This window comes from Rhineura floridana, chromosome 10 (genome assembly GCF_030035675.1).
Source record: "Rhineura floridana isolate rRhiFlo1 chromosome 10, rRhiFlo1.hap2, whole genome shotgun sequence".
Taxonomy (NCBI): domain Eukaryota; kingdom Metazoa; phylum Chordata; class Lepidosauria; order Squamata; family Rhineuridae; genus Rhineura; species Rhineura floridana.
In genome coordinates, this window is record NC_084489.1 from 12203174 (window position 1) to 12216233 (window position 13060).

General features: G+C 40.5%; 1 protein-coding gene across 2 annotated transcripts in view; it reads right to left on the bottom strand.

The window, feature by feature from the left end:
• Window positions 1-11566: 11566 nt before the first annotated feature.
• SEPTIN7 (septin 7) overlaps window positions 11567-13060 on the bottom strand; it is a 101304-nt gene continuing 99810 nt past the window's right edge. For both annotated transcript variants that reach the window (XM_061585872.1, XM_061585873.1), the window contains one exon: window positions 11567-12576. In XM_061585872.1, the coding sequence (XP_061441856.1) occupies window positions 12537-12576 (40 nt within the window). In that variant the 3' untranslated portion in view covers window positions 11567-12536. The remainder of the gene's footprint in view (window positions 12577-13060) is intronic.

Consider the following 13060-nt stretch of genomic DNA (forward strand, 5'->3'; position numbering starts at 1 on the left):
ATGCCCCTATGTACACCATATTGTATCAAACTTTTTGAAGTTTTCTATTGCTGAAAGCAGTTTGCCGTGTGACATCTGAAGTTGCTGTTTAAGGAAAAACAAGTATAAAGCCCCATTGGGCTCACAGAACATTCTACAAAGTTTTTGGATTCTGGGCAGGTGTCACATTCCTTAATTCAAATTTAGCCCTACCCTCATAATACTATGTCTCTTTTGCAGTATCAATACTCAAACGTTTCTTAACGTAGTAAAAAAGAAACCAACATATATTATGCATATCTGATGTACAGAATCCTGTTTGCTATTGAAGCAATGATGTCACAGGTTCTTTGTTTGTATTTTGCCTTCTGATAGAACCATGCCAAATCCTGTTCTTGTGTGATGCCTTGATATTTTAGGCAGAAAAGAAAAGAGCTAGCTGCAAGGAATTGGCAGTCAGAACTTAAGCAGAGCTCAGACATCCGTAGGCTACAAGGCTGCTTTTTTGAAGCTGTCTGTTGTTCCAGAGGAGCCAGGGATTAATTACTAACACAAATGTATTCCCTGAGTAGGAAGAGGAGATTCTAAATGAAGTCAGTTTTCCCCAAACTGTGCTCCTCTTCCCTCTGCTTGCAAGGTTAAAATAAGACCTTCTGTATTTTTTGCAGGGTTAGGACACAGCTAATAGGATGCAGCTTGGGTACTTTTGTTGGCATTAGGAGAACACAGAAGTCTTATGCAGTTATTTCCTCATCTGGAAGTAGGTTTCTGAATGACAAAACACACACTTTCAGAGGCATCCCAAGATGCAGAGAACACTGCCACCTTTGGTTCAAATCATGCTAATGCTCTAGCTTGCATTGTTTCCTACCTGTGTCATTTCATGGTGTAGGAAGGATGGCAGGTGCCCTATGAGAGAGGCCGTCACTTCAGAAAAAGGCTCCCCACCATCCCACAGAACTGGATTCAGAAATCTGGGGACCCCTTCAGAGAAGCTCCAGGGACTATAGAGGCAGGAGATAATGGGTCTCTCCCCATAACAACCAGAATTACTTTCTGTCTGCACAGGAAGATTTTTGGATTCAAGCCATTGTAAGATGTACTTAAGACAATGGCACAGCTCATTATAGTGAGATCCCTTTAGTGACAGTACTTAAGAGATGCCAACATCAAACTAGTTCCTAAATGGAGCTGGCCAGCAGCACTACTGCTGCCACCAAGAATCAGTTCTTGAATCTCGTGTTCAGTGATGAAATATCCCTCAGGGACTTGCAGAAAATGGAAAGGTTAAAAGCACAAGAGACTTTGGCCACAGAAATATAGTCATATTATACAGCTTGAATCCAGTTTAATGTTTATGAGTATCACATACACAAAAAAGAGAGAAGGGGGGTGAAGTCACTCTTCAAACTTAAGAAACATTCTAAACTTGCTAGGATGTCACCATTACCTTGTACTGCAGTGATGAGTAACTATTTCCAACCCCCAATAAATAAGGGACTGGAAGTTCTAGCAAATTTCTTTCCACCTCCCCCATTCTCATATCACATTCTCTTTTGCTCCCCTTTAGAGTTGACATCACAGTAAAATACCTTTGTTGGATATCTAGCTCAGCTTAACTCCTTGTCGGGGATTAGATATCAGGTAAGTATGCAGATTCACCATTCATAACTTGGGATAGAAAGCTACAAGTAGGTGGAATATTTTAAGAGTTCAACTCATCCCTTGTGATGATCTACATAATACACCCCCACTATAGTACTATGCATATGAACCACAGCGCCAAATAATAATTTAAAATAATATAAAACCATTAATTAAGACCCTGGGTCTTATATTTTAAAGAGGAGGAAGACCACCAGCGCACAATTTTACCACTGCAGGTTAATATGTTTTTCTGTATTGTTGGGGAACCTAAGTCTTAACATGGTTATTTTGGTCTTCACTTAAGCACTAGCCATTAGTACAATAATTAACACATGAATGTAGTTTAAGTGAGGTTACAAACTTTAATGCAGTAGAACAGTTTATCACAGTACTTGGTTGGTATTCCCAGTAGGAAATAAGCCTGCTTCTAAAATTGTGCTAATCAGATTATTCTGGGTTCTCCAAATCAAACACTCCTCAGACCATTAATAAAACTTAGAAAAACAGAAGTCGTAGCTATTTGGATAATGTAAAAGCTGCATAGTAACAATGGATTTTAGGTACATTTGTGATTTGAGTTGAGTGATGTCTGAATGGGTAATAATTCCACCAATAATCATGTAGCATTTCCATTAAGCACAAAAAGGACAAATGAATTCATGTAGTGCTAAAGCGAAAGCGGGGGAAAAATACTTAACAAACTGAGATCTGACAAGTGGTTTCATGTTACTATCATAATGGGTTGATTTGCATATCATAGTAAGCCATGCTTTATGGCTTACAGTGAACAGGTAGCAATATGCTCTTGAAACACTCTTGTTTTGCTGTGCCCTGCCTGGAGCAAACCACAAGCTTTGGCTTAGTGTTACATGCGAACCAGCACTCATGGTTTATTTCCCTCCCAAGAAACCACAAGCACTGGTTCTCACGTAATGCTAAGCCAAGGCTCACAGTGTGTTGCTTTGTTGCAAAACGGACCATTGGGTCTCACCTGAAGGGTGGTTTCCCCAGGTACCATGTCATCATGTAGGTTATAGCACCATCTAGCATCCAAAGGCAAGAATGTATTGAAGTCAAGACTTGGGCTGCTCCAGCCCCTCCCACTCCAGTTCATTCATGACGAGACCAAAGTGAGATATCTGACCAGCCGTAATAAATCACACAGGCACAACAGTAAGAAAAATAAAGGCAACTGCCCAACTAAGGAACTGCCACCTCGAGAAAGGTCTTGACTCATTCACACATTATACACTTATTAAATGTATACCCTTATCCATAAAACATGTATGAAAGAATGATACAGTGCAATACACCCAGGCAGCCTCCAACAGGGAGGGCAGTGATGGCATTATACCTGGGGAAAAAACCCTTCAGGTGAGACCAATGGTCTGTTTTCCCCAGGTAGCATGCCATCACGTGGGATGTACCAAAGCAGTCCCAACAGGGAGGGAGCACCTGCTGCCTATATATGAGAAACAAGCTGTTGGAGGACACGCCTCCTGAAAGAAGCATCAGTAGATATATATCAATCTATCTTATGCCTGATAAATGAGTCTAGGGTAGACCATACCGCCACTCTGCAAATATCTGCAAGAGGTGTATTTGTTGCAAACACAGCTGTGGTAGCTGCAGACCTGGTAGAATGTGCCCTGATATTGCGAGACACTGGAAGCTTGAGTGACCCATAGAACAGGCAATGCAGGTATATAATCAACTCCCCCCCCCCAGTGTCCTTGGGTGAAAGGATACGAACCAAAAATTCATTAGCCTTATGTCCTTGGTACGAAACAGGTAAATCTTGAGGCTCTGCGAATGTCTAAAGAGTACCAAGCTTTCTTTTTTTTTTTCAATTAATTTTTATTCAAATTTTCAAAACCAAAACAATACAAAAAGAAAAAACACAAATCAATAACTAATACAATAAAAAAAGAAAAAAAATATAAAAATATTGACTTCCGATTTGTCATAGTTCAGCTATAAATCTATAATATATAACAAGCCTGTCTCTTAATAGATTATAAAATCACCTTCCTCCAGCGGTTATCTTAATTGGTTTCAAATCTCATTAACATCATATCATTTTATTCTTCCACAAAAAGTCAAAGAGAAGTTTCCAATCCTTGAGATATATGTCCATCAATTTTTTTTCTAGATAAACATGTCAATTAATCCAACTCATCAAGTCTACTAAGTCCAGTAATTTCAAATCGCTCTTCTTCCATTATCCGTATTGATTCCATCTTCCATCTTTACGCACCCAATAATCTTGCTGTCATAGTCATATAATAAGAGTCTGATAGGAATTTCCTTTATCACAGATATTTTCTTGCCATCAATTCCGAACGTATCACTGAAGTATTGTTGCAAAGCCGCATCTCTGTTCCTCTTTTTTACATGATACACTAGCACATCTCTTGAAGATTTTTCCATTGACACAAAACAGGGATTAATTCTGTTAACTTTCTCCATTTCAAGTTCCATCAAATCCTTCCAGTCCAGGAATTTTTTTGAACCGATAATATCTTTATCTCCAATCTCTTCAATTCCTTCAGGGACAGCGCTGAGTTCCAAACCGTAATATTTGTCTCCAGGATCCATCACAGCCAGAAAATCCAAATTTTTTTCCATGTCCATATTTAATCCAATCTCCATAGTTTGAACCTTGCCTTTAATTTCTCTTTCATCCTTTTTTGGTTTTGCAGATCTATCTTTATTCTCCTTTCTCATAGAATCCTGAATTTCTTTCAGCTCCTGTCTCATTTCGTCAAATTCAATTCTCCACGCTTGACTATTATTCTCAGTTCTTGTTTTATTGACTTAATCCCATTCATTATTTTCTGAAACATGTCTAAAGATAAAGTCCCTTCTTGTACATCCATAATCTTCTTAATTGTCATTCTTAAAGCCAAAGGAATAAAACTCCTTCAATTTTCAATGTCCCAAGCAAAGAGCAGTTTATTTCTTTATCCAGTTACAAAGGAGTTAATCTTTCAAACCAACTGGCGTCACACTCTAGACAGCCCTTATCTCTTATATGCCCAGAAGTGCAAAAACAGCTTTAGTTCACAGCGTCCAATTAACTAGTAGCAGAAAGAATGAGCAGATTCGTCAAAAAAAAGTAGATCAGAAAAAATAGTCCCAGACATATATTACACAAAAGTCTTATAAATCAAAAAGATTTTTCTTTTCTCTTCCAATCAGAAACCCCTCATCCGTTGTAATCTTTATAATGCTATTTTCCATGTCAGCTTTTTGCAATAAAAAAAGATAGGCTATTTTTATTTTCTTCCCCCTTAGTTCCGTGAGTAAAAGAGAAGGAAAGTTTTGAAGAGTACCAAGCTTTCTCAAGTGGATAAATGGGATTAGAGTAGAACAATGGAAGTACAATGTTCTGGTTGCAGTGAAACACAGAGCTTACTTTGGGGTCGAAAAGAAGGATCAGGACGTCACACAACTGGGTCCTTATGAAAGATGGTGGGCTGATGACAATGCACCCAACTCTGACACTCTTCTCACCAAAGTGACAGCTACCTGAAAAAATGAAACTTGAAAGAAAGCAGTCTCAAAGGCACCGCCCTGAGGGCCTCAAGGAGGGCGCTGCAGTGCTTGTAGTACCTTCTGTAAACCCCAGGAAGGAAAATGGTGATACACTGCCAAAGAAAGGGGGCAGCTGCCTATAGAAAACGTTTAATCAGCGGATGCGAGCCCATGGAAACACTTGAAGGGTAACCAAACAAATTGAAGATATAGTGGAAGCCTGACAATGCAAAGTGTTGGCTGTCAATCCCATCTTCAGACCACTATGAAGACACGGTAAGACTTGTTGGACTGTGGCTTGCGTAGGTCCAAAACCCTGGAAGTACACTAGTCGGAGAAGGCAGACCATGCACTCTGGTAGATGCAATTTGTTGATGGCCTTCTAGATGCCAGAATGGTATCAATACCCTTCTGTGATAGACCTGTGTGGATCAGCTGTGTCCGCTCAAACACCAAGCCGCCAGATCGGTCCATGCAAAAGAAGATCTGATCTCGTTGGATCTGATCTCAATGGCAGCCTCCAAGGATCTGCTATTAATAGGGCAAGCTGGTCTGAGAATCAGTCGGCGAGACCAGTACAGTTGATCCTGTTAGTGCCAAAGCTTCCAGTGTTCTGCTCTGGAGGGAAACAGATAGGAGACCATCCAGCCAAGGGGTCAGAAGGACCTCTCCGGACTCCACCCTTGTATCTAGGTACCTCGAGAAGTACCAGGGAAGCTGACAGTTGTGACTCGAAGCAAATAGTTCCACTGTCAGGTTGCCAAAACAAAGCTGGAGATGAAACACTGCCAGATGTAGTTTCCACTTCCCCGGAATCATTGTTGCCTGCTGAGCCAATCTGCAGTGACCTTCACAGCCCCGCTGAACTAATCTGCCTTCAAGGACAGCAGGTGTCTCTCAGCCCAATATAACGATAGCGTGATAGCGTGGTCTCCATCCGAAATGAAAGAGCCCTAATACCCCCTTGCTAGTTTTTATGCGGTTTCACGCAGGTATTGTCGTGACTGAAAGATGCAAGGGGCCAGACGGACTTCTCTCAACTCCAGTTACACAAGATAAACAGTAAGCCTTACCAAAACTAAATGTTTTGATGAATGTAATATGGAATGTTAAACTGTTATTAGTCACCCAGGGAACTGCTGACGATGGTCAGGACTTAGAATCATAGAATAGTAGAGTTGGAAGGGGCCTACAAGGCCATCAAGTCCAACCCCCTGCTCAATGCAGGAATCCAAATCAAAGCATTCCCAACAGATGGCTGTCCAGCTGCCTCTTGAATGCCTCCAGTGTCAGAGAGCCCACTACCTCTCTAGGTAATTGGTTCACTTGAGTGAGCAATCCCCACCTTCCAGAACTGCACCTCAGGACATACATGACTATGTAAGTAACCATGTGTTGAGCCCCAGGTGACCCAGGGGGGCCTGGATCAGGAGGTGGGGAAGCCCCAGGGCCCCTTTCCAGCGCAGAGTGACTCTGGGGGGAAGCTGTTCGAGGGCACACCCCCAGCTCTGCAGATGGGAGAGATGTCAGATGTGGAGGATGCTCCTGAAGATCTGGGGGGAGGAGACATGACCAACAGCTCTGATTCCCACGGGAAATTTGCCCGCTCACGTGGAGACCCCTCCCTTGCCAAGCGTCCCAGGAGAGCTGTTGGAGCAAGACCTCGCACGCGTGTCAACTCCACATCCCCCCAGGATTCTTTGTCTGGCCCTTCAAATGCTTCCCTGCCAGAAACGTCTCCTCCCTCTTCAATGAAGCCGGCACCTGAGGAGTCTAGACTGTCTGATGAGCAGATGTGTGCGTGCCCTCTGTCATTTTGTGTGCACCGCCGAGAAAAGAGACTTGGCCAGAGGGAAGTTCCTCGCAGGAGTCAGAGATTACAAGCAAAAATCTTTCCTACTTAAGCCCGCGCCCCCGATGAGGGTGCTGAGTCAACTCCCCCCTTACAAACTGCAGAGTATAGTTAGGGATTACAGTGAGTTAGTTAGCGAAATCTATGAGACGCCTTGCCTTCGATGTTACTCTAATAAAGCAGGAATTAATTCCAGTCTCGCCTCCATTTCATGATTTTCACTCTGGGCAGGACACCATGAGTTTAGACCATGTGATTAATCTTGAGGCTAGTTACACAACTAGCGAACAGAGTCAAGTTCGCTGAACAGCGAAATGGGCCTTAATAAGGCTACATGGTATTTGTAATAGTCAACATCGCACAGGGACCTGCTGGTGAAGACTCCACCTAGCAACCAGGTTGTTAATTCTGCTAAGCAACGTTTACCCAGGATGATAACCACGGGATCCTTAGAGCCTTCAAGGGCCAGAATATCCAAGCACCATCAACTACGGCCCTAATACACGCTTGAGCCCCCATGTTATACACGCACATGAGTAAGGGGTGCGGTATCTTTAATCAAACACATGCACTGGGAGATGAGTGCGGTGTGAATAGGGAGTACTGGTACACGCCCAAGGATGAAGGGAGTGGTACAGCCCCAAGTGCACTTCAGCCCAGAGTGCACTTCTAGATTTGAGCACAATGACATAGCGGCTCAGGTACACACACATGGTAGGAGGGTGCGGTACAGCTCCAATGCCATTTCAAATTCTTGGTTGTCTCACTCTGTTTTTAAAAATAAAAGTAAGGTAAGTATAGCTATATATGCCTTGAATATCTCCCTTTATATATATAATTACCTTTACCACATATAAATGCCCCTATATGGGGGGACAGAAGAAACAGAGGGCTAAAAAAAACCCTAACTAAAAAGAGCGGGAAAACAGGAAAAAACAAACTGGTGGGTACGCCAGAAGGCAGGAAAAGATAAAAGAAATGGCGGACACAAATGTCAGTGGCAGCTGTTAGCAGCACCACTGCCAGTTAATGAAACATGAGGGGAATGAGGGGGGGCGTATCAAAACACTACTACCTCCAGAGTCCATTGGAGCCAGAGCTGCGAGCTCCAGTATAGTCCTTTGGGACCACAGCTGCGAGCCCCTAGATGAGAAGGCGAGGGGGGGAAGAGCCGCAAGCCCAGAGACAAGGAAGGCAAGGGGGGGAGAAAGAGCCACTGCCGTGAACTCCAGGCAGGCCGTGCTAGCAGGCGCTGCCTTCCCAAACGTCGACTGGAGTTGCTGCCGCGAGCCCCGAGATGAAGAGGGCAAGAGGGGAAAGAGCCACCACCATGAGCTCCAGGTGGGCTGCGCTAGCAGATGACAACACCCCAACTGTCGACCGCGAGCCCCAAGACAAGGAAGGTGAGGGGGGGGAAGAGCTGCTGCTGCGAGTTCCAGGCGGGCCACAATAGCAAGTGCCGCCTCCCGACTTCCGGGAAGGGTGACTTAGCCTGTGCCTGCTTTTGAGACGGGCTCCTGCCTCAAAAGAAGCTTATTCAGATATATCAGTCAGTTTTTTCTTTTTTTTTTGACTGATTAAACTTCTCCCGGGTAGGGAGAAACGAAGAGATTAACCTCAAAGCCTATTTTTGTTGGGACGACCAGATCTCATTAATTTATGGGACGAGGTCCAGCCGACGAAGGTGGGACGGATTTTCAACAGCAAGCTCTATCTGTTAAAGCGAACGTTCATCTTATCTTCTAAGAGAGAACGCACTAACAGGCAAGCACCCTTCTTTCTATATTTTTCTTTTACTTGACTTAAATTGTTGCTGTTTAAAAGAGATTTGCCAGATTGATCAGTTTTTGACATCTCACTGGGGAGCCATAACTTCTCTCTGCTACGCACTAATTAATAGCTTATCTCTGTTTTTGTTGCAAAAAGCTGTCCTGGATTTGCATTCTAAAGATATACACAGAAGAGGGATTTCTATTCCAGATTTTTATTTTGAAAAATATTATACTGTTTTGAGACTACTCTCTTTTTGGTCTATTTTATTTTGACGAATCTGTTTCTTGACGATTGCCATTAATTGTTTCGATCCTGGGAACTGCATTTTGTTTACTTAACTATTGGAGAGATAAGGCTGTCTGCACTGTTTATACTGTGATGTCACCAAGTTTGGAGTATTAACCCAATTGTTGCTGAAATAAGAAGTGGTTTTCCTATATTTTTCTTTTAAAATGGCAATTAAGAAAGTGGCTGAAAATCTGGAAATAACTATGTTTCAGAAAATAATGGATGAGATTGAGATAACGAAAATTGAATTGAGTAAAATGAAGCAGGAGATTAAAGATATAAGGGTCCCTGTGAGAGAGGTGACCCTGGAAGGGGTCCCTGTGAGAGAGGAGACCCCGGAGATTGGAACAGGGGTCCCTGTGAGAGAGGAGACCCTGGAGACTGGAATAGGGGTCCCTGTGAGAGAGGAGATCCCGGAGATTGGAACCAACGTGGAACAGGAACAAGATTTGGAGTCTATGGACTTTAGAAATAAAATCTATTGTTTGGAACTCAATGTTATCTCTGAAGAAATGAATGAAGATTCTAGAGATAAAGTTATCAATGGCATGGATAATCTTCTGGACTGGAATGATGTGATGGAGCCCAATATAGAGAAAATCTATGGAATTAACTGCAGCCATGTGACAATGGAAAAACTTTTAAGAGATGACCCAGTGCATTTTGAAAAAAAGAACAGAGATATGATTTTACAGCAGTATTTCAGCAACCTATTCAGAATGGATGGCAAGAAAATATTTGGGATAGAGGTAATTCCCATCAGACTCTTACTATATGACTATGGCTTTGACAGCAAGATTATTATGGAATACTGATAATGGAAGATTGGATATTGAAATTACTGGACTTAACAAGACTACTGAAGATGGAAAATGGAAAATGGAACTAATAGAGATAATAGAACAATGGCTACTGAAATTATTGAACCTAACAGATTCTGATGTGATGGATTAATTGAAATGTTTATTTTGACTATGGTTATGACAATAAGATTATCATAATTAGTAATGAGATGGATTAATCGATATGCTTATCTGGAAAAAAAAATTGATAGATATATTTCTTAAAGAATTGAAACCTCTCTTTGACTTTTTGTGGAAAGAATAAAGTAATGTTTATGAGATTTGATGATTAAGTAAGATAACTACTGGAGGAAAGTGATTTTATAATATGACTTAAGAGACAGGATTGTTATATATTATAGACTTATAACTGATTTGATCTTTGACAAATGGGAAGTCAATATTTTACTCTTTATTTTTTATTTTTGTTTTTTTTTTTTTTCTTCTTTTTTTCTTTTTGTTTAACTTTTTTTGATTTTGTTTTTTGTCTTTGAATGTTTTATGATTTTGTCTTGTATGTTTTATGAAAATCTGAATAAAAATTATTGAAAAAAAAAAAAAAAATAGCAAGTGCCGCCTCCCCATCGACCGGAGCTGCTGCCGCAAGCCCCAAGATGAAGAAGGCGAGGGGAACTGCTAAACCCTGTAATAGCGGCAATGGGGGGGAAGAAGAGCTGGGGGGGAAAGACTAGGAAAAAGCAGCCCCCAACACCAAACACTCTCTCTCTCTCAACACCCTCTTCACTCACACACACTTTGGTACAACAATCTTACTACATGCAGGTAGACCTGTTCACTCCACGTAGATAGAACTGCCTGGGATGAAGGCAAGAATGAACTGGAGAGGGAGGGGCTGGAGCAGCCCAGGTCTTGACTTCAATACATGCTTGCCTTGGGATGCTAGATGGCACTATAACCCACTTGATTTCATGCTACCTGGAGAAATTTTTTAACTGTGCATACTTAGCATGCACCTTGTTCACTGTAAGCTGGAGTGAACCAGCTCAGTATAGGTTAGTGCCATTTCCAGGTTAACAGTGGATAAAATACTGGGTAAACATACCATCAGTATTAAAAATAACAATGTCTTTTTAGTCTGCTGCAAAATGTTTCTGTTAAGAATACAGTGTTCAAGTTATCACCAACCTATTAAAAATATTCAGATGTAATTCAGGACTTTCTTCTTAATAAGAACTATTCTAAGAAAGATTCCTTGTTTTCAGCTGTTTCTGTGAAGTACAAATACATCCTAATAGTTTTACTGAAGTAATTTTTAAGAACAAATCTATTTTTTTGCTTCCATGGTACATTGAACAATGTATCCGGAAACTGATGTGGCATAAAAACAATTCTGCATTTCCTCCTAATTGCTCAAATGTTTCTAAGTCAAATACCTTGTTATGGCTGATATCAAATGGAAAAGGTGATTATTTGTAGGACTATATTGAATCAGTGTTGTCCAAATCAAATCCCATCTTGTTAAATGTTTGCTAATATTTAGAAAAAGCCCCAGCACTAGAGATGTAAAATTCAGTTTAGGGTTATGAACAGTTACAAAAGTTGACAAAGTTTAAAATTAAAAGCAATAAAAACAAAAGTGAAATGCCACAAATGGTTTTATCCAAGGATAAGAGAATCCAGACATGAATACGTTACATCACAACATTGTTTATTATGTGACTTTTTACAGTACAAACAAAAATACAGAAATGCAGTATATGAATACAGCTAAATGCAAAATTGTGACTCTTCTCTCAAGAGGCCATGATTCTCTTTTCTAGTAGAAGAAAGACTGCACACAGGTAGAAACAGGTTGGAAGTTAACTCCACATTTTTTCCCCTAGAAATGACCTATAAATGCATTTTCCTGCTACTTACCATAAAATGTAAAAAGGGAGTTAAAGGAAAGGTTTTATTCACTGGTTCCTACCATATGAAAAACTACATTCTATTTAGCAGGGCCAATATATGGAAAAATATCTAAATTATATGTTATTACAAAAATGAAGCAGTAATGAAATTCTTCGGGCTAAAGTAGTTACTAAATGAGAATAGCATATATTTAAAGAATAAAAAAAAGTTGTTAAAAAAAGCTTTTAGGTGTCCCATAAGCCTGTAAGTTTGTTTTTCCATATGTATTTTTAAACAATGGAAGTGTCAAAAATAGGGTCAACTGTGTTAGGCTAAATTACATTATTATATATGCTGCACTGAATGGAATTTTTATAATAGAAGCATAGTTCATATTATATTATGGCAATGTATCCTTATGGAAAAGTTTCCCAAGTCCTTGTATAATGGCATATCCTGTAAACAAAATCAAACCACCAGAACATGATTGTACAACAGTAAAATGTTCTTTTGCATTAAAATGACTTCTGCTTTTTTTTTAAAAAGGGTACTTAGAGCTGTTTTGTTTTCCTAAGTATACAACACCCTAAATAATTCAAGGCATCTCAAGTGCCATCAAAATTAACAAAAAATTTTTTTCTTGTCATGCTGTTAAATCCATAGATATGGATGCAACTGGTGCAAAATTGGTCAAACAAATCCAACACACACATGTCCAGGCTGGAATATTGGCAGCTAATACATAACTGGTGGTCATATATACATATTTAAAATATCTTTCCTTTCTTCTTGTTCTTTTCCAAAGTTCTGTAAAAAAAAAGAATTATTCAGATATATTAATATGTGATGTTTTGCTTATTTAATTTCTGCACATTATACTGTAATTACCACATTTTCAGAGCACCAAACAAATATACTAGGGGTCCCTAAAGGTTCTGGGCCCATAGCCACTATGATAAAATTGCAGCTATGCAGGGGCTTGGCCAGTCACAAAATGGCTGCCATGGGAAGCACACCCAGTCACAAATTGTTGAAAGTGACTGTCACTCATTCACACTGTGTTTGTGTTTCTTGAGTGCTGAAAGGGAGAGAACACACAAATAAAAACAAGAACACAGACCCTCAGGGAGTACAAAACAAGGGCAAACAGATCTCTGAGGGGATAACAAAGCAAACAGACCCCATACCCAGAAGGAAAACTAAACACAAATGCCCAGAAGCAAGCAGGGGGGAGAAACACACACAGTGTTTTTTTATTTTATTATTGTTGTTGTTGTTATTGTTGTTGTTG